Genomic DNA, 26,766 nt, shown 5'->3' with positions numbered 1-26,766 from the left:
CCCGTTTATGCCTACCCTCTGCTTCCTGTTAGCTATCCAATCTTCTGTATGTGCCAATATGTTACCCCCCTACACCAGAAGCTTTTATTTTGTGCAATAACCTTTGATGTGGCACCTTATCAATGCTTTCTGGAAATCTAAATACAGTACATCCACCAGTTCTCTTTTACCCACAGCATGTTACTTCTTCAAAGAACGCCAATAAATTGATTAAACATGATTTCCCTTGCACAAAACCATGTTCACTCTGCCTGATTACCTTGAATTTTTCTAAGTGCCTTGCTATAACATCTTTGATAATAGCTTCTAACATTTTCCCTGTGACAGATGTTAAGCTAATGGCCTGTAGTTTTCTGCTTTCTGCCTCCTTCACTTTTGAATAAAAGAGTTACATTCACTATTTTCCAATCTGATAGAACCTTCCTCAAATCTAGGGAATTTTGGAAAATTAAAACCAAAGCATCAACTATCTCATTAGCTGCTTCTTTTAAATAGTGAATGTAACTTCTTTATTCAAAAGGGAAGGAGGCAGAAAGCAGAAAACTACAGGCCAGTTAGTTTAACATCTGTCACAGGGAAAATGTTAGAAGCTATTATCAAAGATGTTATAGCAGGGCTTCTTTTAAGTCCCTTGGATGAAGTCCATCAGGACCTGAAGACTTGTCAGCCTGCAGCTCCAACAATTTGTTCAGTAACACTTCCCTGGTGATTGTAATTTTCTTGAATTCCTCCTTTTCTTCAATTTCCTGATTTACAGCTATTTCTGGGATGTTACTTGTATACTCTGTATTGAAGGTCGACGCAAAACAGCGTTCAATTTGTCTGCCATCTCCTTATTTTCCATTATTAATCCTCCAGACTCAGTTTCTAGAGGACCAACGCTCAGTTTGTTAACTTTTTCAAAATATCTATAGAAATTCTTACTATCCATCTTTATATTTCTAGCTAGCTTTCTCTCGTACTCTAATTTTTCCCTCCCTATTAATCTTTTAGTCATTCTATGCTGTTTCTTACATTCTGTCCAATATTTTGACCTGCCACCCATCCTTGCACAATGATATGCTTTTTCTTTAAGTTTGATACTATCTTTAACTTTTTTAGTTAACCATGGAAGGTGGGTCCTTCCCTTCGTATTTTTATTTCTTGTTGGAATGTGTCTATTCTGTGCTTACTGAAATATAGCTTGAAACATCTTTCACTGCATCTCTATTGACCTACCCCTTAATCTAATTAGCCAGTTCACTTCTGCTTTCATGAACTCACAATTGTCCTTATTTAAATTTAAAATACTAGTCTTGGACCCATTCTTCTCTCCCTCAAAATGAATGTAAAATTCAATCATGTTATGATTGCTACTACCTAGTGGTGCCTTCACTATGAGGTTATTAATTAATCATATCTCATTACACAATACCAGCTCGAGTACAGCCTGCTTTCTGGTTGGCTCCAGGATGTTCTAAGAAACTATCCCGAAAACATTCTATGAACTCCTCGGGCGGCATTTTCCAGTACCAACGGTAGCAGTTTTGATGGCAGGGGGTGGCTGAAAAAAATCGGTTTCACGCCGGCATGAAACAACGGTGAGAACGTGTGCTCTGCCTGTCATGGTGGGTCATCAATCTTGCCAGAAGCTGGCATGAAGCTGTTTTGCATTCTGTTAATAGGATACAGATAAAGACTTGCCTGGAATTGTCATCCCCGTCCAATTAGCTGTGCCACCTGCAGGATATCATGCTATTCTGGAACACGTCTGGACCAACATGATCTGGACATGTCAGGGCTCACCTGGAAGAATACCTGGGGCAGCTTGCAGAGATCGGAAGATGGAGGCCTCCAGTGACCGTGGACCCTGGAACACCTTGCAGTGGGTGGGTGGAGCATCAATCACCTGGATCATAGCACTGCAGGAGCTTCCTGGAGGTGGATCTTCTAGCCGCAGGCAGACGGCTGCATGAGGCACTGTTGGGTGGCGATGGTCTGTGTTGGGGTGGGGGGAGTTAGACGGTGAGGAAAGGATTGAAGACGTGTGGCAGGCGGGGGAAGTTGCGAGTGGTAGGGTAAAGAGAGAGATGCTACAGGGGTCATGGAATGGGTGAGCTGGTAAGGAGAGGGAAGGTGGGAAGGGCTATGGTGGGTGGGGGTTGTGTAAATGTGAAGGACATATGAGGGAAGGGGGGAAAGGGGTTCAGATGGAGGGTGCAGTGCTGTCAACTGATGAGTCCTGGGGGGCATACTGAGGGAATTGGCGATAGATGGATGGTGAGGGTTAAATGGGGCAGTTAAAGGTAGGGTGGGAGGGCAAGGGTTCTCGATGAAAGTTGAAGTGGCACTGAGGGTTGTTGGAGGGGATACAGAAGTAAAACCGGATTCTGGAGGTCTGTAGGATGAGGGGAGCATGTCTATTGTAATGGGGCGGGGTCCTTGGGAAGGTAGGGAATGTGGACATGCACTTGCACAGGATGGAGGGGGAGGGTTGAAAGATAACTGTGGGAAGGTCAAATGTTACATCTCAGCGGTCAATGGTTATGGGGAGTAGGGTGTGGGATGGGGGAGGGGTCAAGGTATTGGACTGAACATCAAACGTAACATGAACCATGGCCACATGCAACTATCCAGAGCCTCGTGGTAGAGATCTCGAGATGCTGCATGGGAGTTAGATCATTGAGGGGTGGGCAGAGTAGCAGGTCAGCTTAACTGGACAACTGCAGGGAAACCCCAGCATGTAATACTTACAGTGCTAGGGCCACAGATGAGCATGTGAAGGGTAAAGGCTCAGCGTGTGTGGGAGACTTCTTGCACATGGCTCGCAAGGACCCTGGCAAAGATCTTTGCCTCCCTGCACATGCCTGATTATGGGGGACATAGACCCAGCCTGGGGTATCCCTCTGAAGATGGTGGGTGGGGGCAGGGGAAAAGTACAGGTGTAAGGGCTACAAATTGCAAGTAAACCACGTCAGACCTCATTAAAGTGCGAGTGCAATCTATTTACAAAGATGTCAACACATTAACAATCATCGTGCACCTGTGCAAACACATGTGAAATCAAACCTTCTTAACCCTGTACAAAAACAGAATTACCTGGAAAAACTCAGCAGGTCTGGCAGCATCGGCGGAGAAGAAAAGAGTTGACGTTTCGAGTCCTCATGACCCTTCGACAGAACTTGCGTTCGAGTCCAAGAAAGAGTTGAAATATAAGCTGGTTTAAGGTGTGTGTGTGGGGGGCGGAGAGATAGAGAGACAAAGAGGTGGAGGGGGGGTGGGGGTGTGTGGTTGTAGGGACAAATAAGCAGTGATAGAAGCAGATCATCAAAAGATGTCAATGACAATAGTACAATAGAACACATAGGTGTTAAAATTAAAGTTGGTGACATTATCTAAACGAATGTGCTAATTAAGAATGGATGGTAGGGCACTCAAGGTATAGCTCTAGTGGGTTTTTTTTATATATATATAATGGAAATAGGTGGGAAAAGGAAAATCTTCATAATTTATTGGAAAAAAAAAGGGGAAGGGGGAAACAGAAAGGGGGTGGGGATGGGGGAGGGAGCTTACGACCTAAAGTTGTTGAATTCAATATTCAGTCCAGAAGGCTGTAAAGTCCCTAGTCGGAAGATGAGGTGTTGTTCCTCCAGTTTGCATTGGGCTTCACTGGAACAATGCAGCAAGCCAAGGACAGACATGTGGGCAAGAGAGCAGGGTGGAGTGTTGAAATGGCAAGCGACAGGGAGGTTTGGGTCATTCGTGTGGACAGACCGCAGGTGTTCTGCAAAGCGGTCGCCCAGTTTACGTTTGGTCTCTCCAATGTAGAGGAGACCACATTGGGAGCAACGGATGCAGTAGACTAAGTTGGGGGAAATGCAAGTGAAATGCTGCTTCACTTGAAAGGAGTGTTTGGGTCCTTGGACGGTGAGGAGAGAGGAAGTGAAGGGGCAGGTATTGCATTTTTTGCGTGGGCATGGGGTGGTGCCATAGGAGGGGGTTGAGGAGTAGGGGGTGATGGAGGAGTGGACCAGGGTGTCCCGGAGGGAGCGATCCCTACGGAATGCCGATAAGGGGGGTGAAGGGAAGATGTGTTTGGTGGTGGCATCATGCTGGAGTTGGCGGAAATGGCGGAGGATGATCCTTTGAATGCGGAGGCTGGTGGGGTGATAAGTGAGGACAAGGGGGACCCTATCATGTTTCTGGGAGGGAGGAGAAGGCGTGAGGGCGGATGCGCGGGAGATGGGCCGGACACGGTTGAGGGTCCTGTCAACGACCGTGGGTGGAAAACCTCGGTTAAGGAAGAAGGAGGACATGTCAGAGGAACTGTTTTTGAATGTAGCATCATCGGAACAGATGCGACGGAGGCGAAGGAATTGAGAGAATGGGATGGAGTCCTTACAGGAAGCAGGGTGTGAGGAGCTGTAGTCGAGATAGCTGTGGGAGTCGGTGGGTTTGTAATGGATATTGGTGGACAGTCTATCACCAGAGATTGAGACAGAGAGGTCAAGGAAGGGAAGGGAAGTGTCAGAAATGGACCACGTGAAAATGATGGAGGGGTGGAGATTGGAAGCAAAATTAATAAATTTTTCCAAGTCCTGACGAGAGCATGAAGCGGCACCGAAGTAATCATCGATGTACCGGAGAAAGAGTTGTGGAAGGGGGCCGGAGTAGGACTGCAACAAGGAATGTTCCACATACCCCATAAAGAGACAGGCATAGCTGGGGCCCATGCGGTTACCCATAGCCACACCTTTTATTTGGAGGAAGTGAGAGGAGTTGAAGGAGAAATTGTTCAGTGTGAGAACAAGTTCAGCCAGACGGAGGAGAGTAGTGGTGGATGGGGATTGTTCGGGCCTCTGTTCGAGGAAAAAGCTAAGGGCCCTCAGACCATCCTGGTGGGGGATGGAGGTGTAGAGGGATTGGACGTCCATGGTGAAGAGTAAGCGGTTGGGGCCAGGGAACTGGAAATTGTTGATGTGACGTAAGGTGTCAGAGGAATCACGGATGTAGGTGGGAAGGGACTGGGCAAGGGGAGAGAGAAGGGAGTCAAGATAACGAGAAATGAGTTCTGTGGGGCAGGAGCAAGCTGAGACGATCGGTCTACCGGGGCAGTTCTGTTTGTGGATTTTGGGTAGGAGATAGAAGCGGGCCGTCCGAGGTTGGGCGACTATCAGGTTGGAAGCTGTGGGAGGGAGATCCCCAGAGGAGATGAGGTCAGTGACAGTCCTGGAAACAATGGCTTGATGTTCAGTGGTGGGGTCATGGTCCAGGGAGAGGTAGGAGGAAGTGTCTGCGAGTTGACGCTCAGCCTCCGCGAGGTAGGGCCCTCAACCGTGTCCGGCCCATCTCCCGCGCATCCGCCCTCACGCCTTCTCCTCCCTCCCAGAAACATGATAGGGTCCCCCTTGTCCTCACTTATCACCCCACCAGCCTCCGCATACAAAGGATCATCCTCCGCCATTTCCGCCAACTCCAGCATGATGCCACCACCAAACACATCTTCCCTTCACCCCCCTTATCGGCATTCCGTAGGGATCGCTCCCTCCGGGACACCCTGGTCCACTCCTCCATCACCCCCTACTCCTCAACCCCCTCCTATGGCACCACCCCATGCCCATGCAAAAAATGCAATACCTGCCCCTTCACTTCCTCTCTCCTCACCGTCCAAGGACCCAAACACTCCTTTCAAGTGAAGCAGCATTTCACTTGCATTTCCCCCAACTTAGTCTACTGCATCCGTTGCTCCCAATGTGGTCTCCTCTACATTGGAGAGACCAAACGTAAACTGGGCGACCGCTTTGCAGAACACCTGCGGTCTGTCCGCAAGAATGACCCAAACCTCCCTGTCGCTTGCCATTTCAACACTCCACCCTGCTCTCTTGCCCACATGTCTGTCCTTGGCTTGCTGCATTGTTCCAGTGAAGCCCAACGCAAACTGGAGGAACAACACCTCATCTTCCGACTAGGGACTTTACAGCCTTCTGGACTGAATATTGAATTCAACAACTTTAGGTTGTAAGCTCCCTCCCCCATCCCCACCCCCTTTCTGTTTCCCCCTTCCCCTTTTTTTTTTCCAATAAATTATAAAGATTTTCCTTTTCCCACCTATTTCCATTATATATATATAAAAAAAACCCACTAGAGCTATACCTTGAGTGCCCTGCCATCCATTCTTAATTAGCACATTCGTTTAGATAATGTCACCAACTTTAATTTTAACACCTATGTGTTCTATTGTACTATTGTCGTTGACATCTTTTGATGATCTGCTTCTATCACTGCTTGTTTGTCCCTACAACCACACACCCCCACCCCCCCCTCCACCTCTTTGTCTCTCTATCTCTCCGCCCCCCACACACACACCTTAAACCAGCTTATATTTCAACTCTTTCTTGGACTCGAACGCAAGTTCTGTCGAAGGGTCATGAGGACTCGAAACGTCAACTCTTTTCTTCTCTGCCGATGCTGCCAGACCTGCTGAGTTTTTCCAAGTAATTCTGTTTTTGTTTTGGATTTCCAGCATCCGCAGTTTTTTTGTTTTTATCTTCTTAACCCTGTGTTCTCTGCCACTTCTTCTAGGTGCTCCCCTGACATCCGCAGCCCAGGTGGACGCAGCCTGCTAACCAGTTTGCACTGTTGTCTTGGATGACTTTAGTGGCCATCCTCTGGAGATCCAAGGCCTGAAGGGTCCCGGCTTACTTTGGCTGTCCTGCTCCAGGGCAGCTCCTCCCTCTGCGGTCACAGAGGACGAGGCCGAAGGGGTCACAGGTAAGGGGGGATTCCAAAGGGCCGGATACCCTCAGAGTGCTGAGTGGAAGTCCCAGGGGTGTCCTCCCTTTGGGTGCCTGAAGGACCCTGTCTGTTTCCTTGAGGGGAAGGTGCATTTGGAGGGAGGTCAAGGTGCCCCATCGCCCTCTCGTGTAGCCATTGCAAAAGTTCACCCATGGCTACAGCGATGGAGTGCAGGCCCTCATGCATCTCCAGCAGAAACTGAGTGATCAGCTGGACCAGACTCTCCATGGTTTCTGCTGCCCTCTCCATGGAGACTTTGTTGCGTGCACATGTCTGTACCACTCCTTCGGCCAGCAGGCAGACGGGCTCCTCTGCCTCACTCTGTTGTGGGCTTCCGACTTCTCTGCCTGATGTTTCCTCTCCTCTCGCAGCATCTCCATTACCTCAGGCAGGGCCAATCCCAGAGGCTTGTCATCTGACTTGGACGTCGCAGATGTCTCTTCCCCGGCAGTCCTCCGAGTGCCAGTGAGCTCAGCTGATGCTGCCTCCTCCTGCTACAGACACGTGTCCAGGCGGTGACCACCAGAATGTGAGACCCTGCCTGAACAAGATCTAGTACCACCGAGGTGTGTGTCTCTGCCTTGGTAGAGGGTGCAGGTGACTGCTGTGACGCCTCTACTGGTGCACTTTCTTCCTCCTCCCCATTGTCCTTGGTCCTCTGTTGGATGGAGGACCTGCTGGATAGGGCTTCCTCTTCTTCCCTTCCCCTCTTCCTGTTGGCATTTGTAAGTGAGAGAGTAGAGAGTGAGTGACTGCATGAGCTGCCTCCAACATGGAGGAATGCATGATCCTTAGGTTTTAATGTGACTACATTATGCTTGGATCCTTACTGGATGGAAGCTGCCCACTGACACCTCCACCTGCACAGGCTTGGTTTGGTTACTCCCCTGCCAGCCCAGTTGCCTGCTCCTTAAACTCAGTGAGGTTCTTGAGGTCAGGCCAGCCTGCTCCGTCTTCTCTCTCTCTCTCTCTCTCTCCTGTTGTGCATCAACTTTTCCTGTGCAAAGAGAGAAGATGGATTTGACAGCAATTAGGTTTCAGGTATCTTTCTCATGCTTCCAGACTTACAAATAACCCACTGGACTGTGTGCCATGTGATTGATGCACTGCAGATTATCCACAAGACTCCTAGGACAGCACCCTCCAGAGTGGTGAGCCCATGCAGATAGAAGGATAGAGCTCACTGAGGCATGGCAGTAATGGTGCACACAACGCCTAACCACTCCCCCCCCCCGCCCCAAACCACTCCTCCCAGTAGGCATCTGAACTCTCTGCGTGCAAGAGTCAGGGACCAACTGTAGCCTCTCCACCTGCAGACTAGATGGACTGCAGTAGGGCTATGAGGCATCACCTTATCGTATTGAGTAGCTCTTTTATGGATGGGCCATATGAGGCTCATGTCCTTTCTACCATTTAGTGAGGTGAGTGTGAACAGTTGAGGGTTTACTTACCCTGGCAGCACAGATGAGGTCATTCATCCATTTCTGGCACTGCAGGGCAGTCCTCCGATGGGGGCGGTGAGCACTGACGACCCTGGCGACTTACTCCCATGCAGGGTTCATCACACAGCTCGGCCTCCTCCTTCCATCCTTGGGGTACAGGACCCCCTTCCTGGCCTCTACCACATCGAGCAGCACATCAAGGAAAGTGTTCCTGAATCTGGGGACTGGAGCTCCCTGTGATCGGCAGGCCATCTCCTCCTTCCACAGTGACTAAGTTGATGCCTGGGCACCTTTAAAATATGGCACCCAGATACGATGCCAGGGCACACGCCATCCAGCCCATCCCGCTGCGTGATATGTTGGGAAACCCCTGACTGCATATTTAATTAGGCCGGCATTGCGTGATTCGGTGCGAGTGCCCACCGGCTTGCACAGTGGGAAACACTCCCAGTTCCTGCCCCACCAAGCCCAAAATGAAAGATTCTGCCCCTCGTCTATACCACCTTTGCCTATCTGATTTTTCCAGTCTATATGCAGATTAAAATCCCCAATGATTATTGCTGTACCTTTCTGGCAAGTTCCCATTATTTCTTCCTTTATTCTCTGTCCTACCATGTGGTTATTGTTAGGGGGCCTGTGCACCACTTGCACAAGTGACTTCTTGCCTTTATCATTCTTCATCTCTACCCAAACTGCTTCTACATCCTGGTTTCCTGAACTTAGGTCATCCCTCTCTAATGTGCTAATACCATCATTAACTAACAGAGCCAGCCCTCCATCTTTTCCTTGCTTCCTGTCCTTCCTAAATGTCATGTAAATAAATCAATAAATAAACACAACTAAAAAAAAAGACAAACATGCCAACTAGTAATACAATATGAGTAAAGCCTGACTGTTTCCGCAAGTACCAATGGTATTTTACTCTTCCAGGTTATCCTTGTAAACATGGTGCAATTACTATGTAATGTACATACATGATCTCTTGGAATTTGTTGCAAGTGCTCTCCTGGTGTTTTTCAATTTCACCCAGGGGCTTTAATTTTACTGTAACTGCATTTTGTTTACAGCAATCATTATTATTCCACTCATCATGTAAGTATAAGGCACTGGTGTCAATTTAAAAACAAATTTGGCCTCATCTCCCTAAATGGATAATCATTTTTTGAATAATTTGAGAACTATGGACAAGGACATTTATGAGTATTGTAATATTCACTTCATATAACAAGGTGGGGGTTGGGAGGGTCTCATTGTTATGTTCCCAGATCATGCCATTACATAACTAGCTATTGAGAAAACTCCTGATTCTAAAGGAGGCAGGAGCACTTCTAGGAATGTCAGTTGATGCCAAACCTGAGGGAAGATTTGGAGTAGGCCTGAAATTAAAGCAATGGCCACAGTCATTTATTGATGGTTTAATTTCAAAAGGTATTGGTGTTTGCTATGTATGTCTTTTTTTTGGTTTATGATATCTGCAATGTTAGTTTATGCAATATTCACTTCTGTCGGTGTATTTCACCTGAAATATTTTCAATTTCAGCTGTATCTTTAAGTATACTTAAGATAATATTGTACAGTGTCAGTTCTAAGCTCTGACTGTTACACTTGTCAGTGGAATAGTCCTTTAAAATTTAAGTAATTCTTTACTTTAGAATTTAAATCTCAACAATTTTATTAATGCAGACTCAATGTAATACACAAAGGGGGTGGATTTTTGTCCGCAGTTTGGGAACTGTGAGTTGGACCCATTTCCTGCCATCTGGAAAATCAGATGTCCAGTCATCTGTTTAGCCTACTTCTGTTGATAGAGTTGCCAGATGGCTTTATTATGAATGCATGGCTGAGCTCCAAGAATGGTGAATGGATTTAGCCATGTAAGCAAAGTTTAACAGTTGCAAAGGGGATTGCCAGCATTGTTTGACTGACAGCTTTATGAGGATGTAGTAAGTTATTCTTTCTATGATGTGGTTTTCAATGCCTGCTTATTTACTTGGACAAAATTAAGAGGTGTTAAGAGGATTAAATCTTTATCCATTGATACCATGAATGGCTGTGTATGACTGACAATTTTATAAAGTTATGAGATGAGCCGTTTTTTTCAAGGGTGATTTTTCAAAGTGCGTTTCTTACTTTGTCAGTTTCAGGAGCATTTCAAAGATTTGCCAGATTTGTTAGTGGCTTGTTGGTTTTGTACATTGTGGATGGTGGAAAAGTGTGCATGTGTTCATGGGGGACATGGAGAGTATGGGGTTAATGGAAGAGGTATGGAAGGGGCATGGGAAATATGAGGGGACATGGAGATGGTATGAGTGCACATGGAGTGGGCATGGGGGATATGAGGGGTCATAAGGGATATAAGGGAGCTTGGCAAGATCTTTTAAATTTACCTGTCAAAAGGTTCCCAACTCCACAGAATATCCCCCCTCCCCCCCAAGGTTCACAAAGTGATTTACCTGGCAGGGTTCTGACAGCCTTGGGAACCACAGCCACCCCTATGAAATTTGAAATTCCAATTGAGATTTAAATTGTGAACCAATGTCATTTTAAGTGAACATCAGGTCACAACCCGCCAAGATGCTCACCCTGGCAAAAATGGAGGGCGACAGGAATCATAGGGGCTACTTTACAATGTGGCCCCACATGCCTCCCATTTTGCCCTCCCTATATGAGTTTACTCAGCCTCGGGAGACAAAAATTCAGCTCCTGATGTAACTAATTATTTACGCAGATTAGAAAGTGTTCAGTTTAGAAAGTGTTCATATAAATTGTCTTTTCAACAAATGCTGTTATGCTTCATTTCCTGTTGTAATACAGTGACAACGCTTTTGTGATGACTATTTGTATTCTTTCTCAATGAAGTTACTTCTAATTACCTGGTTGACCATTAGGTGCTTGCGATGTCTCAGCGCCTCCTCCATATTCAGGAATGCTAGTGGGGTCTTGAATGTGTATGTGAGGTCTATTGGGGTGGCACTTTGAAATCCTGCAGTATTCCCATCGGACTGAAGGATCAGTTGTGAAGCACCAAGGTGCCCTATCCTGATCAGGGTTTCTACAATAATTGTCAACTAGTCCGCTGTAGATTGAAAGTGAAAAAAAATCAACAATCGCTCAGGGCTAGATTTCTGCTGAATCTAATTTCATTCCTTTTCTTATCCTGGAGAGAATCCTTTCAATCTTGCAATGGCGTTTATCTTGAAAGATTCAGTATTTCTTCAGCACCATGATGAAGCTGATGTCTTTACTGAAACTGTTTGATATAGAAGCATAATTACCAGATCGAACATTTATCCATTAAAAAAAGGAATTGGGATTTCATGGGGAGATAGTGGTGTAGTGATAAGGTCAATGGACTAGTAATCCAGAGGCCCAGGCTAATATTCTGGGCACAAGGGTTCAAATCCCACCATGACAGCTGATGAAACTTAAATACAATTAATAATCTGGAATTGTAAAGCTAGTCTCAACAATGGTAACCATGAAGCCATTGCTGCATCTGGTTCACTATTGCCCTTCAAGGAAGGAAAGCTGCCACCCTTACCTGACCTGGTCTACATGTGACTCCAGACCCACAGCAATGTGGTTGACACTTAACTGCCCTCTGAAATGGTGGGGCAAGCCACTTAGCTCAAGGTCAATTAGGGATGGGCAACAGATGCTGGCCTTGAAGCGATACCCACATCCCATGAAAGAATAAATAGTGAAAAAAAATACAGCTGTTAAAATTCTGAGGACAATAAAATTGTTCTCAAGCACTGGCAATCGTAAAGAGGGCTCCATTTTAAGTGGCATTAAGAAATAAAGTAGGAAGCTACATAGGAAATAAAAGAGAGTAAAACAAAAGAACACAGAGACCAGGGGAAAGGACAGCAGAATGAGAGAAACCAGGGGTTTGCAGGGAGTGGAGTGGGGAAAACAAGAATGCAGAAACAAAAACACAAGAAGGGAGATAATGAGACCACGAGGGGAATGAAGAACGTGCAAGACACAGAACATGAAGAGAGGGTTGTTGAGAAAACAGGGAGTGAAACTCCTTCTTAGTACACTCAATATAATGTTCATAGTGATGGAATGTTTATGTGTAGTCATTTGGTACAGTAATATTAATGGAGTCTTAGCACAATTCTGCCATGTTCTTGAAGTTCCTTTGAGGAGTACTCTGGACCAACACATTAATACACAATATCTGCTTTGCTGATTTTGGCATTTAAAATTGATTAGGTATCACTAAAGACACATATGCACATTGTGTAGGTTGTGTAGGTAGCAGGTTGTGAGTTCAAATCGCACATCAGAGATCTGAGCACGTACTGAGGGAGCACTACACTGACAAGGATACCATCTTTCAGATTAGACAAAAAACCAAGGTCCCTTCTTCCTCATAGGTAGACCTAAAATCTCCCAAGGCATGATTTTGAAGAACAGAGGAGTTCTCCCCGTTCAACTGGCCAATATTTATCCATCAACTAACATCACTATTGCAGATTATCTGGTGATTGTTTTATTCTGGGACCTCACTGCACAAATTAGCTGTTTTTTGATTTTAAGGCCGTGGCTACACTTCAGAAGTACTTCATTGGCTTCAAATTGCTTTCAAAGTGTCCTGAGGCCATGAAAGGAGCTTTCTAATTGCAAGTCTTTCTTTCTTTGGGTCTGTATAGGTACAAAATCAGCCTATGTACATACGCATAAGGAAAATTGTGCGACGTTTTCTCATGTCTGTGTGGTGTCATGGAATCCCATTCCTGGCATCTTTTTCCTGATAGTGTCACGGCTGTAGTTCCACGATAGTTATAACCATTTTCATCAAAGCAATCCGTAGGTCCACCTTCAGTTGTCGGCACTGAAATGTAAACAGTGTAGAAGATTTTGAGGGGCGTTTTGATATAAAAAACTCACAATCTTATATTATTTACCAGTATTCCTAGTTAATTTGCTCATTGCAGTAATTGTGCATTAAAGGATAGTAATTCTGTGGTTTGTTGTTAATTGATCAGTTATTATTCTTTGCCCACTCTCCTAACCTTGCTCTTAGCAGTAAATGTATTTGATGCATTTTGATTAGAAACCTAACAAATGTAAGTTTTAACTTGTTCAGCATCAATTTACATTGAATGTATGTTCAGTTTTACTCCAGATTTACTTCATTCCCATGTTGCATGAGTTCCTTCCGTTTGAGGATTTATTAAAAGCACTAACAGTGAGCAGAGCAGCAGATGTAGGCTGAAGGAGGGGACTTAGACCATAAGACCATAAGACATAGGAGCAGAAATTAGGCCATTCGGCCCATCGAGTCTGTTCTGCCATTCAATCATGGCTGATAAGTTTCTCAACCTCATTCTCCCACCTTCTCCCCATAACCTTTGATCCCCTTACCAATTAAGACTTTTGGTGGGTCTTGTATCAATTCTTTTCATGATGAATACTTTGGAGGAGGAACAGCAGAGCAATAGCTGCATACAGAGTCCAGAAAGTTTGCAAACCTGAACTAAACTGGAAAGGATTTCATTGCATCATTCCAAGTGTCAATGTTAGCATGCTTGCCTCTGAATCAGGAGGTTTTGGGTTCAAGTTCTGCACAACCCAGGCTGCCACTTCAGTGCAATATTGAGGGAGTGCTGCACTACTGGAAATATCTTCCTTCGGATGTGGTGTCAAACCAAAAGCCGGTCAGCTCTATCAGGTGGATGTAAAAGATCACATGGCTCTATTTGAAGAAAAGCGGGGAAATTCTCTCTTGTGTCCTGGTTAATATTTATCCCTCAACTAGTAACATTAAAGCAAATTTTCCTGTTATATCATATTGCTGTTCGTAGGAGCTTGCAGTGATCAAGTTGGCAGCTGTGTTTCCTAAATTACAACACTTCATTTGCTGTAAAATATTTTGGGACCTTCTGAGGTGGGTAAAAGGGTGCTATATAAATGTATCCATATTAATACATTCTTGTCATTTTCTGGTGTCCAAATAAACTTACCCAAAATTTAAGTTGATAAGACTGAAAAAGCACATAGGATCCTTGGCTTTATAAATAAAGGAGCAAGGAAATGTTTAACACCACAAATGTATGGTTATGATATTGTAGATTTTGTCAAAAAAAGCTAATCTGTCTTTTAAATGGACACAAGGAGCCTTCAAAAATGGCTACTGAAAGTCACCTGACACACACACAATTCTTAACTCTCAGACCACTTTGAGGAAATACCTTTTATGTGGTCGTGATACTTTATAAGTCACTGCTTAGGCCTCAGCTGAAGTCTTGGGTGTGATTTTAATTCTCTTCAAAATACACCCAGAGTTAAAATTGGGCCCAGTGTCCAGTTCTAGGTACTGCATTTTGAAAGGATGACAAGCCTGTGGAGATGGTGCAGAGTAGATTCACCAGAATGGTACCAGGGATGAGGGAATTCGGCAATGTGGAAAGACTACAGAAAATAGAATTGTTTTCCTTAAAGCAAACAGGTTAAGGGACCCAGATTTTAAGATAATTGGCAAAAAGGCTAGAGGAAACTGGAGAAGGATGTTTTTTCTCTTAGTGGGTTCTAATAATCTGGGATGCACTGCCTGAAAGGGTGGTGGAAACAGATTCAATAGTAGATTTCAAAGGGGATGTGGATCTATACGTGAAAAGAAAAAAATTAGCAGGGCTATGGGGAAAGACTGGGGAAATGGGACTAACTGAATAGCTCTTTCAAAGAGCCAGCACAAGCACAATAGACTGAATGGCCTCTTTCTGTGCTATATGATTGTACAGTTCTATATTTGGACAGGTGAAAATGTATTCTGAAATGTTGACACCAGGAGCTCAATTACAAGACTAGTCTAAGGCACATGGAGTATAAAGGTTCACATGCGAGTCACACAGACACTAAAAACATCCAAAAGAGTAGGCATATTGAAGGGATGATACAGACATCTGTGAGAAGAATGTGTCACAGCCATAAAGAGATAGGATGAGACAGAGAACAGTACAAAAAGTTGGAATCAGAAAGGAGAGACAATTACAGATACAGAATCAAGTCTAATTTTTGTCTTTAATAATATCTTGGGAGATCAACCATATGCCGTAATCCTGCCATCATGCGAAAACAACAACACATCTGATTCTATATAACATGATGGGAGATCTGCTAATAATAATATATAGACCAATTGACAAAGCAACAAACAGCTTAGTGGAGATTTAATATAAGGCTCAATAAAAAAAAGCAGAGCACTATCTGGAAACCCGTGGAATTCTCACCTGGAGGCACAAGGCCACACTTTCGTACTTGGCAATATTCCCATCTTGTATCTGGGTCGGTGGTGTAACACCAGGGCTCCTTTTCGTTATCCGGGTTCCTGCAGTGATTACCTTCTAGTCCTCTGAAAAATAGCAGGTTGGATGTCGATCAGAAAGGAATATTACATAGTTTTGAGTGTGTGACTAGCTTCATCTCATGAATAGAAGATATGGAAATATGGATGGTCTGAATCCTGATTGGAATTGGCTTGGCTCCACACAACTTGGAACAAGTCTGCAATCGTACAGGAGTGACAAGTCTGTTCCCCTCATCAGGGATGATGGTGGAATGCATTTCACACAAGGGCTACTGACATTTACTTACTTGCATGGGTAGTTGTCCGGAGTTCTTGAGTGCAGGTGCGGAACCTGAGCGTCCCATCTTTGACAGACTCTACCAGAAATTGTTGTTGATACAGTTCCACGATACTTCTGACCCTTGCCTGTGTAACACTCTGTCTCTCCTTCAATAGCAGGGGGCTCCCCATCTTCAACAGACATAGAATAAACAATATTGTCAAGTATATTATTGAGGGTTTATACAATTGTGTTAGTACTTGTGTTGCATGAAGGAACCATGGATAAATGTTTCCAATTTTCTGAAGAAGGGGATAGAAAATTAGAAATGAAGGCATGGAAGCAGAATAGTCATACTGGGTTACATCTTCCAATGCCTTTTTCAGGCAACCATTTTTCTCGGACAAGCCTAGACAGTGAATGTAGAAAAGTTGCTTGCCCATAATGTGGGGGAAGGATGAGGAGACTGAAAACTATTAACATAAATTGCAGTGGCCCTATTTTTTCTGCTGCCAACACTGAAACTTATCAAATCTAGATTATCAGAAATGAAAAGTGCAGGGCTCAAGAATAGTGCAGTGCTGCAGAACACACTCGCGCAGTGCTATAATGGAGGAAAGGGGGCTTCTATCCTTCCACTCTCAGATATAGTATTTGGAAAGTTCTGGTGATTGCTCCATATCCTCTACAGAGGAAAATAATTATGAGAGGAAGAGTTGTCTTTGGGCTGTTCACTGCTTTGATGAAGGCTACGTAGCAGGTCATGCACCAGTTCTCTTGGCCACACCAATGCACATCCTATTAGGACCGGTATAACAGGAAGATGGCTGAAGCTAGAGAAGTCTCATAAATAATAAGATCCCTCAAGTGGAATAGTGTAATTGATTAGAACAGTAACTTCAGCAAATAGGATAGTAGTATGATAAAGCAGAAAAAGAAACCTTTCAGATATCATGTCTGTTCCAAGTCTTCAAAAGAACTTTCCAATTAGTCTCACTCCCTTGATCTTTGCCCGTAGCCCTGCAAATACTTTCCCTTCAAGTATTTATCTAATTACATTTTGGAAGTTATTACTGAATTTGCTCCCACCACCTTTTCAGGCAATACATTCTGGATCATAACAACACATCACTTTAAAAAAAAATTCTCATCATCTCACCACTGGTTCATTTGACAATTATCTTAAATCTGCATCCTCTGGCTGTTGATGCTTCTACCATGGAAACAATTTCTTTTACTTACCCTATAAAAATCTTGCATTATTCTAAACACTTATCAAATATCCCAACATCTCTTGTCTCTCATCCCTGGTACCATTTTAGTGAATCTAAGTCCTTGACAACTGATGCTAAAGTGTGGTCCAGCGATGGACATAATACACCAGTTGGCACTTAACCAGCACTTCATAAAGGTTTTGCATAACTTCCATGGTTTGTACTTTATGCCTCTGCTTATAAAGCCAAGGATGCTGAATTAAGTTTTATTTTTGGTAATTTTATACAGTAGTCTAAACAACAGAGGAATGGCAGGACACTTCAGTCCCATTAAATGCAAAGCCCATGTTATTTGGGAACTCCAGACAACAGCAACTGCAGGAAGTATCATCAGATGGAGGAGTATGGGTTCCTGGTTTCGAAGCTGGAACTGCAGCTGGCATCACTGCTGTGCATCCATGAGGTGGAGAGCTATGTGCATAGAACATTTCAGGAGGTGGTCACCCCTAGATCGGAGTGTGCAAGCAGAGAGGGTATGAATGACCACCAGATCGACAAGGATAACCAGGCAGGTAATGCAGGTATCCCGTGAGTGCATCTCACTCTCTAACCAGTATTCAGTTCTGAGTCAAGTCCACAGCACCTTGGCTGGATTATCTGTATAGCGAGAGAGTTGAAGTTTGGGAATGGAATAGTAATCGGGGATTCTATAGTCAGGCGAGTAGATGCAGGTTTCTGTGGCCTCAGACATGATTCTACAGTGGTATGTTGCCTCCCCGGTACCAGGGTCCAGGATGCCACTGATCAGCTATGGAAAAAGGTGGGGTAGTGGTAATGTCACTGGACAAGTCATCCAGAGATCCAGGCTAATGTTCTGTGGATAGGGAGTTAAATTTCACCATGACAGCTGGTGGAATTTAATAGCAATTAATAAAACCTGAAATTGAAAGGCAGTCTCAGTAATGGTGATCATCAAACTATCATTGATTGTCGTAAAAAACTCATCCGGTTCACTAATGTCCTTTAGGGGAGGAAATTTGCCATCCATACCCGGTCTGGCCTATATGTGACACCAGGTCCACAGCAATGTCATTGACTTTTAACTGCCCTCTGAAATGGCCTAGTAAGCCACTCAGTTCGAGGGCAATTGGGGATGGGTAACAAATGCTGGCTTCACCAGCGATGCTCACATCCCATCAAAGAACAAGAAAAGGTGCAGAACATTCTCAGGCGGGAGTGTGAAGAGCCAGAGGTCATGATCCATATCAGTATGAATTACATAGGCAGAAAGAGGGATGAGATCCTGCAGGCCGGTTTTAGGGAGTTGGGAAAGTGATTAATAAGCAAGACTTCAAAGGTCACAATCTGCAGATTGTTTCTGATGCCACGCGCTAGTGAATATGGAAATAGTGTCGATGCATATGCGGCTGGAGAGATGGTGCAAGAATGAGGACTTCAGATTCCTGGGACATTGGGACCAGTTACGTTGGAGGTGGGGCCTGTACAGACCAAATGGGTTGCACCTGAACAGAGCCAGGACCAAAATCTTCATGAAGTGAAAGCAAAAATACTGCAGATGCTGGAGATCTGAAATAAAAACTGAAAAACTCAGCAGGACTGGCAGTATCTGTGGGGAGAGAGTTAATGCTTCAAGTCCAATATGACTCTTCAGAGCTGAAGAGAGGTAGGAGTGTGATTGGCTTTTGCTGTTAAAAAGGGGAGAAGGGCAAGTGGAACAATAGATGAGGTCAGGGATAGGTTAGAGAGCGAGGGGAATAAATGACAAAGATGTCATGGAACCAAAGGCAAAGGTAGTGACAGTATTAAAGAAACAGAGGATTGGTCCAGACTAAGTGTGAACAGCAGAATAAAGGTTAGGACTGTCCGAAAGCAAAAACATGAGAACAGGATACTGACTGGCACTTGGGGGAACAAATTCAAAATGGAAGACAGAGTTCATGGTCTGAAGCTGTTAAACTGGATGTTGAGTCCAGGAGGCTGAAAGTGCCTAATCGGAAGATGAGGTGCTGTTCCTCCAGCTTGTGTTGGGCTTCACTGGAACATTGCAGCAGGCTGAGGACAGAAATCAGAACATGAGAGCAAGATGGTGAATTGAAATGACAAGTGACCAGAGGCTTGTGCTATGCTTGCAGACTGAAAGGGTGTTCTGCAAAGCAGTCACCCAGTCTGTGTTGGGTCTGCCCAATGTAGAGGAGACCACATTGTGAGCAGCAAATACAGTAGACTAAACTGAAAGAAGTACAAGTAAATCACTGCTTCACCTGAAAGGAGTGTTTGGGGCCTTGGAAAGTGAGGAGGGAGCAGGTAAAGGGTCAGGTTTTACATCGCTTGTGATTGCATGGAAAGGTGCTGTGGGAAAGAGATGAGGTGTTGGGGGTGATAGAGGAGTGGACCAGGGTGTTATGGAGGGAACAATCCCTTCAGAATTCTGATAGGAGAGGACAGGGACAGGGAGGAGAAGATGCGTTTGGTAGTGGCATCATGCTGGGGTTGGTGGAAATGGCGGAGAATGATCCTTTGAACGTGAAAGTTAGTGGGGTATCCTCAAAAAATGGTTTGCTGTTGCTGTGGGAGAAGGTTTAAACTCATTTGACATGGGGATGGGGACTATGATTATAGCATTAGAAAGGAGAAACAATGTGCATAAAGGATTGGGAGAGGAACAGGTACCTCTAGGACAAGAAATAGTAAGGTATTAGCTGGAGTCAGACTAAGATAGGTTTGCAGTGCATGTGTGTAAATGCACAAAGTGTGATAAATAAGATTGGTGAACTGCTGATGCAAATAGGCACATGGGAATATGATGTAATGTGATCTGGAGAGCTTGCTGAAAAAAGGGAAAGCTTGGGTACTAATATTCCTGGATACAAAGTGTTCAAGAAGATAGAGAGGGGAAGAAAAGTGTCAGCATTGACTAAAAAAAACCTTGCAATGCAGGAGAGAAATGGTGTCCTGCAACACTCAAGGACAGAATCTATTTGGTTAGAGTTTAGAAACAACTGAGGTACTAAGATAAAAACAAAAAAACTGCGGATGCTGGAAATCCAAAACAAAAACAGAATTACCTGGAAAAACTCAGCAGGTCTGGCAGCATCGGCGGGGAAGAAAAGAGTTGACGTTTCGAGTCCTCATGACCCTTCGACAGAACTTGAGTTCGACTCAAGTTCTGTCAAAGGGTCATGAGGACTCGAAACGTCAACTCTTTTCTTCTCCGCTGATGCTGCCAGACCTGCTGAGTTTTTCCAAGTAATTCTGTTTTTGAACTGAGGTACTAATGTGTGTAATCTATAAACTACTAACTAGTGGAAAGAATATAGTGGAGGAAATTTGCAGGAAACTTAGAGAGGTGCAAAAACTATACAGTTAAGAAAATGGGGACTTCAGTTATCCTAATATAGACTGGGATGATAATAGTGAAAAAGGCAGAGAAGAGTTTCTGAAATGGGTTCAGAGGAAGTTTCTAGATCACGTTTCTGACCCATTGAGGAAGGAGGCATTGCTGGGTGTGGTTTTGGGGAATGAGATGGATCAAATGGCAGTCGGGGAACATTTAGGGAACAGTGATCATAGTATCATAAGGTTTAGGTTAGCTATGGAAAAGAACAAGGAGCAACCTAGAGAAAGGTTACTTAATTGCAAGAGAGTCAATTTCAGCATTTTGAAAACAGATCTGGCCAAGGTAAATTGGAATCACAGATTGATAGGCAAAAAATACAATCAATGAGCCTTTAAAGAGAGTGTGGAGCATAAAGTGATCATGAAAGTGTTTTATTAACACAATGCTAAATTCAGGAATTTGGTGCAAGTGGGAATTCTCTGCAGAGGGGGAAGCAAGTACCATTTAATTTTTTTTTAAACTGCTAGTAAAGCTGGTGCGTGGTTTTTCATTTATCTCTAAGCTAGGAAACGGCAGTTTGCTATTACTTTACTTTTAGTCACTTGGCAGTATGGAACTTGAGCATTGCTGAAAAAAGACAGATGGCTGTCAAAGTTTTTCATCTTGCACTCATCAGGATAGACGCAAGAATGCCAAATTTCAAAGGGCACAACAATTTATACTGTATGAGAAAATGGTGTTGACTGGTTGGCAAGTTGATTCTGATTGGACAAGGCATTGCCATGAAGAAAACACCTGGAAACTATTGTCCCCATGCTATTGTTTAATTCAAAAAAGGCATAATGCCTGGACATGTTCTTTTTGCTTTACTTTACTAAATTAGTAACTTAAACTAGATAAACCAATGATTTCATAAAACTAAAATAATCAATTCAACTAAAATTAATTAACTAATCAATAAACAAATAAGTTTAGATAGGTAAGGCAGGGCAGGTGGTGTGCTATAGACTACAGCAAGTGAGAATTTGTGGAAAGCATTGTGATCCTTGACAACTATGCTTGTGGTAAGTCTTTGTAGCTCAGAACTGCAGTTCAGATTTAAGAACTGGAGTCTGAGATGCAGACATTATGATCCATCAGGGAGGGGGAAGAGTTACTTGGACACTTTGTTCCAGGAGGTAGTTACAGGGTTAAGTAGAACTTTAGGGTCAGCCAATGGTCAAGGACAGGAGGGTATGACTGTGAGTCAAGGAAGTATGGGGATCCTGGATGTAATGATGGAGGAACCTTGGTGCTTGACATCAAGAACAAGTACTAGGTACTTTCTACCTGTGAGATTAAGAATTAGGACTGCAGGGTGGATGGGAAAACTGACCATGGCTCCATGGTTCAGTAGGCCATTCAAGTGAGAGGGAGTGAAAAGGAATGTGGTGGTGATAGGGGACAGTATAGTCAGGGGGATGGATACTGTTCTCTGCTGCTGAGACTGGGAGTTCTGAAGGTTGTGTTGGCTGCCTGGTGCCAGAGTTAAAGGCATCTCCTCATGTCTGGAGATGAACTTGGAGACGGAGGATCCAGTTGCCGTGATTCACATAGGAATTAATGACATAGATAGAATGAGGAATGGTGTTCTGATGAAAGAGCTTAGAGTTATGGTCCAAATCCTCAAAGAACTTGTATTGGAAGGGGAAGCATCCAGTTATTATGGGCCATGCAGGACCAATGACATAAGTATACTAGGGATAATGTTTTGCTGAGAGATGAAGGAGTTAGGGCCCAAATTTAAAAAAAGAGAAACCTCACAAGGAATAGATTGTGATTGTTAACTGAGTCACGTGCCAACTGACATAGCGATGAACAGCTTAGAAAGTTAATTTTGTGTTGAAGGAATGGGGTGGGAGGCAGGGGTTTTGTTTCATAGACCAATAGGACATTGGCATGGCCTCCCACGATATGGGGAGACTGCTAGGTACATCTAGGCATCCTCCCAGCGGCTTCCCAAGGAGGGCCTTACTTTCCAGGCGTTCCATGGTCCATGGGGGCTCCCCTTGTACCAATGGCCGACCCCATGGCTTCAACCCACCACTGGGAAGTTCACCTCTCTGATCATCGGGACCTGCCTGCATGCTTGGCCTTGGCACATTGAAAACATTTCTGATCCACCCTTTGGGTACGCCTCAACACGAATTTGAAGTTGTCCCCGATTGGGCCAGCAGCTCTGTTTGGGCTGCAGCTCTGAGTAGCAGGCTGCTGTCCTTCATTGGAGAGTGGTGCAGACGCTTTGCAATTTGGAAATGACATCAACCCTGTCTGGTGCTTCAAGAAATAACTCAGTCAAGTTAGTCAAACATGACTGTAGTTAACAAATCCCTGGTGACTTTCACCTGTTAACCCATACTTTTTCAAAATGACAATTAATTTTACCTTAAACCATTGTCTCGAAAAGTTTCCCCAACATTGCCGGTAGACTGGCCTGTATTTGTGTGGTTTTTCCTCTCCCCTTTTTTTTGGAAAGTATTTCTCCATAAGGATGAAAGAGAAATTTGCTTTATGTTCTGACCACCGAATACTTCTCTACTAAGAGAAATAGGAAGTCTGCTCAAATTGCTCTGCCAATGGTTGCTAACAGTACACCTATTAGCAGAGCAATTAGAACAGAGGCTCATGGGCAGTTTGTCAACCTGTTATCTTTGAGTAGAAAATGACAAGGTGCAGAGAGGGGAACATTTACAAAAATGAGACATAAATCATGATGTGTTGACTGGTCTCAGTTGGCTTCTTTGTGTAACAGAGATTGAAAATAGGCTAAGCTCCTTGACCTCAGCATCAACCAATGATCCCAGCTGTAATATTGGGTGAAGTCTGCGTGGCTTAGTTGCAGTTACTCACTGCAAAGAGTCATATGTGAATAATATCTCTTAGATACAGTAACAGTGGACAGCTTCCCAATAAGCAGTCAAGGTCTTTGTTGGAGTAAAGCCAGGGAGAAAGTTGATGGTAGCGAACACAATATCAGTATTGGCTCAATGGTAGCTTCTTTACCTCTGAGTCAGAAGATTGAAAGAAGTCCCACTCTAGAGACTTGAACACTGAATTCAGGCTGATACAAAGTGCAATAATGAGGGAGTGCTGCACTGTCAGACATACCTTTTTTCTAGAAGTGATGTTAAACCACACCAGAGTTCTGTTCTGGTGAACATTCATCTTTCAATCGACACCACTGAAACATATTAACTGTTCATTCGTCTTATTTGTGGTTTATGTGATCTTTTTGTTTGCAAATTATCCGCTGCATTTGTAATAATTGTTTAAACTATAGGTAGTTAATTGCCTGCACAATGCTTTGGGCCAATTGTAAGACAAGGCACCATGCAGCTGTTCTTTCTTTTGTTTTGTATCTTTATTGCCATCTTTCTTGTATCTTATTTTCCCTGACTGTGTAATGAAAGGTAAGTCATAGAGCAATAATGGTAACTAGCACAGCTTGACAAAACAAAATGGGGAAAATCTACAGAAAATTCCTTTAAATGCAGAGATTTTGTGACTGTAGTATAAAGGTCTGCCACATAAAGGATTGACGTGGGACTGAGTATAGTACCACCCACGTAGTGATGCAAGAGAACAAATGACTCACACCTAGGGGTCAGCCTAGTGCCAGACAGAGCCGTGCATGGAAACAAGCATGGAGATAGCTCCAAGCATGGACTTTACTGTACCAATGTATATAGATTCTAGTAGTTAATAAATACTTACTGTTGAACTACCTAAGACTATGAATACCTTAATAAGACCTATGGAACTATGCTCAACTATGCAAAAAATCAAAGAAGCGTTCTGACCTCCAGAAATGCTCACGAAGCAAAAGTGCAGAAGGAAATCACCAGAGAAAAGCTCTAAAGAAAGGCTTGGAAGCTGAAGGCAGAAATTAAATTCTTCATTGCAGTACAAGTCTCCAATGAATCCAATGGAAGACCAGCTTCAATACCTAGAGTGTACAGAGTCAGCAGATCTAGCAGGGGTGAGCTAAAAATATTAAAATTCTGAAGTTCTGAAACACAAGTTCTGAAAAAAGTTATAGAACTGCTGTGGTCAGAAATTGTCGTTTAAATGGCAGTCCGAGAAACCCGATCACCGAGTTGGCACTTGAACACATGATAGCCGAGCTCACTCTAAACAAAGAAGAAAAAAATAATTAATTAAAACTTAATTGTGACTGAGTAGGCAGCTTTAAAAGCTCAGCAAAAGCCAGGATTCGATGCTTCCAAGACCCAAGAACAAAGCGGGGAACTCTAACCAGTCAGTCCAGGCAGCCTTTGTTGAAAAAATTTTAACATTGAGATTACGAACGGTATTACTTTGGGAACCAAACAAAACCGGCAAGTGCAGGAAACCCCTTGGTGAAGAAGCATACAGCGGCGCCATCTTGGAATTTTGGAAACCTCTTAAAGCTGCATTAACCTGCAACTTAAAAATTTTAACCATGGATCAGAAATCCACTTTTCCAGATCAATTTGCATTTATCAAAGGCTCAGATTATTCACAAAATTGGGGACTCTGGAGAAAGAGATTCCTTAGATACATGATTGCTTCAGGTCTAGATAAAAAGACAGAAATTGAACAAGTTAACACACTGCTTTATTCAGTAGGCCCGATAGCCAATAATATAATAGCTAGACACAGAATCAATGAAACATCTGCAAAATTTGATTAAGTTTTAAAATAATTAGATGCTCATTTTAACTTCAGACGTAATAAAATTCTTGAAAGGGCTAAATTTATTAGACATGTGCAGTAGCCAGAAGAACCTGTCAACTCCTTCATTAGTGAGCTGTACAGGATGGCTGAAGGCTGTGATCACGATGACCTGAAATCTGAGCTAATCAGGGATAGAACCGTTGTAGGAGTATGGACAACAGCCTCTGAGATAAAAGCAAAATATTGCAGATGCTGAAAATCTGAAATAAAAACAGAAAATGCTGGAAAAATTCCACAGGTTTGGCAGTATCCATGAAGACAGAAACAGAGTTAACGTTTTGACTCCTTATGACTCTTCAGAACTAAAGAGAAGTAGGAACATTCTGGATTTTATATTGTTTAAGAGGGGGTGGAGCAGGAGGAGCAAAATAGAAGATATAGGTAGGAGTCAAGGAGAAATTTGACAAAGATGCCATGGATATAGGACAAAGGGAGTGTTAATGGTAGTGTTAAGGACTAAACAAGGTGTTGATAGTGGTATAAAGGTAAGATAGCAGAATGTGCTAATGGCAGAACAAGGGTTAGTACTCTGTGAAGGCAAGACATAAAAACAAATGACAGGTGGCCCTGTGGGGGTATTGGCAGGGGGACGGTTGGGGAAATAGGATAAAAATACTTAAAATGAATAAGTACATTTTTTTAAAAACTGGATTTTTAGAAAAGGGGTAAAGATAGAGGAGAGAATTCACGGTCTAAGTTTTTGAACTCAGTATTAAGACTGGAAGGCTGTAAAAGCCTAATCAGAAGATGAGGTGCTATTCCTCCAGTTTGCGTTGGGCTTCATTGGGACATTGCAGCCGGCCAAGGGGCATGTGGGCATAAGAGCAAGATAGTGTGTTGAAATGAAAAGCAGCAGAAAGGTCTGGATATGGAAGCAGACTGAGCAAAGCTGTTCTGCAAAGTGGTTATTTAGGCTTCCCAATGTAGAGGGGACCGCATTGGGAGCAGTGAATACAGTAGACCAAATTGAAGGAGGCGTAACTGCTTCACCTGAAGGGAGTTTTTGGGGCCTTGGACGCTGAAGAAGGAGGAGGTAAAGGGGCAGATGTTGCACCTTCTGCTATTGCATGGGAAAGTGCCGTGGGAAGGGGATGAGGAGTTGGGGTGATGGAGCAAGGTGTCATGGAGGGAATAGTCCTTATGGAATGCTGACAGGGCGGTTGAGGGGGAGATGTGTTTGGTGGTGGCATCATGCTGGAGTTGGCGGAAATAGCAGAGGATGATCCTTTGAATGTGGAGGTTGGTAGGGTGAAAAGTGAGGACTAACGAGACCTTATCATGGTTCTGGGTGGGAGGGGAAGGGGTGAGGGCAGAGGTGCGGGAGACTCAGACATGCTTCAAGCAAAGGATGACCTAACCCTCGAGAAAGCCATTCGGATTGTCAGGCAGTCTGAAATCCATTTGCAGCATAGATTCACATTAAGGGATAAAGCAAACCATGGTACAAAGTGAACTCCACCGCCCAGTTAGTGAAACAGCACAGAAACAGGGACACTCCAGGCCAAGGGAAGAAACACACGAACCGACCACTAGATCGACCATGCCAGCACTGTGGAGCAAAACGCCCCCACAGGCATGATCAATGTCTGGCAATTTCAGCCCACTGTTTTCAAAGTAACTGACTAGGACACTTCGGGAAGCTGTGC

General features: G+C 43.9%; 1 protein-coding gene across 1 annotated transcript in view; it reads right to left on the bottom strand.

Annotated features, from left to right (window-relative positions):
* Positions 1-26,766, bottom strand: part of plg (plasminogen) — a 144,929-nt gene that overhangs the window by 45,263 nt on the left and 72,900 nt on the right. The window contains exons 10-13 of the mRNA XM_041206806.1: positions 15,822-15,984; positions 15,458-15,579; positions 12,903-13,059; positions 11,090-11,292 (exon numbers count right to left, since the gene is read on the bottom strand). Of these exons, the coding sequence (XP_041062740.1) occupies positions 11,090-11,292; positions 12,903-13,059; positions 15,458-15,579; positions 15,822-15,984 (645 nt within the window). The remainder of the gene's footprint in view (positions 1-11,089; positions 11,293-12,902; positions 13,060-15,457; positions 15,580-15,821; positions 15,985-26,766) is intronic.

The sequence above is a fragment of the Carcharodon carcharias genome, chromosome 2, assembly GCF_017639515.1.
Source record: "Carcharodon carcharias isolate sCarCar2 chromosome 2, sCarCar2.pri, whole genome shotgun sequence".
NCBI classification, from domain to species: Eukaryota; Metazoa; Chordata; class Chondrichthyes; order Lamniformes; family Lamnidae; genus Carcharodon; species Carcharodon carcharias.
This window is presented reverse-complemented; position numbering and strand designations above follow the sequence as displayed.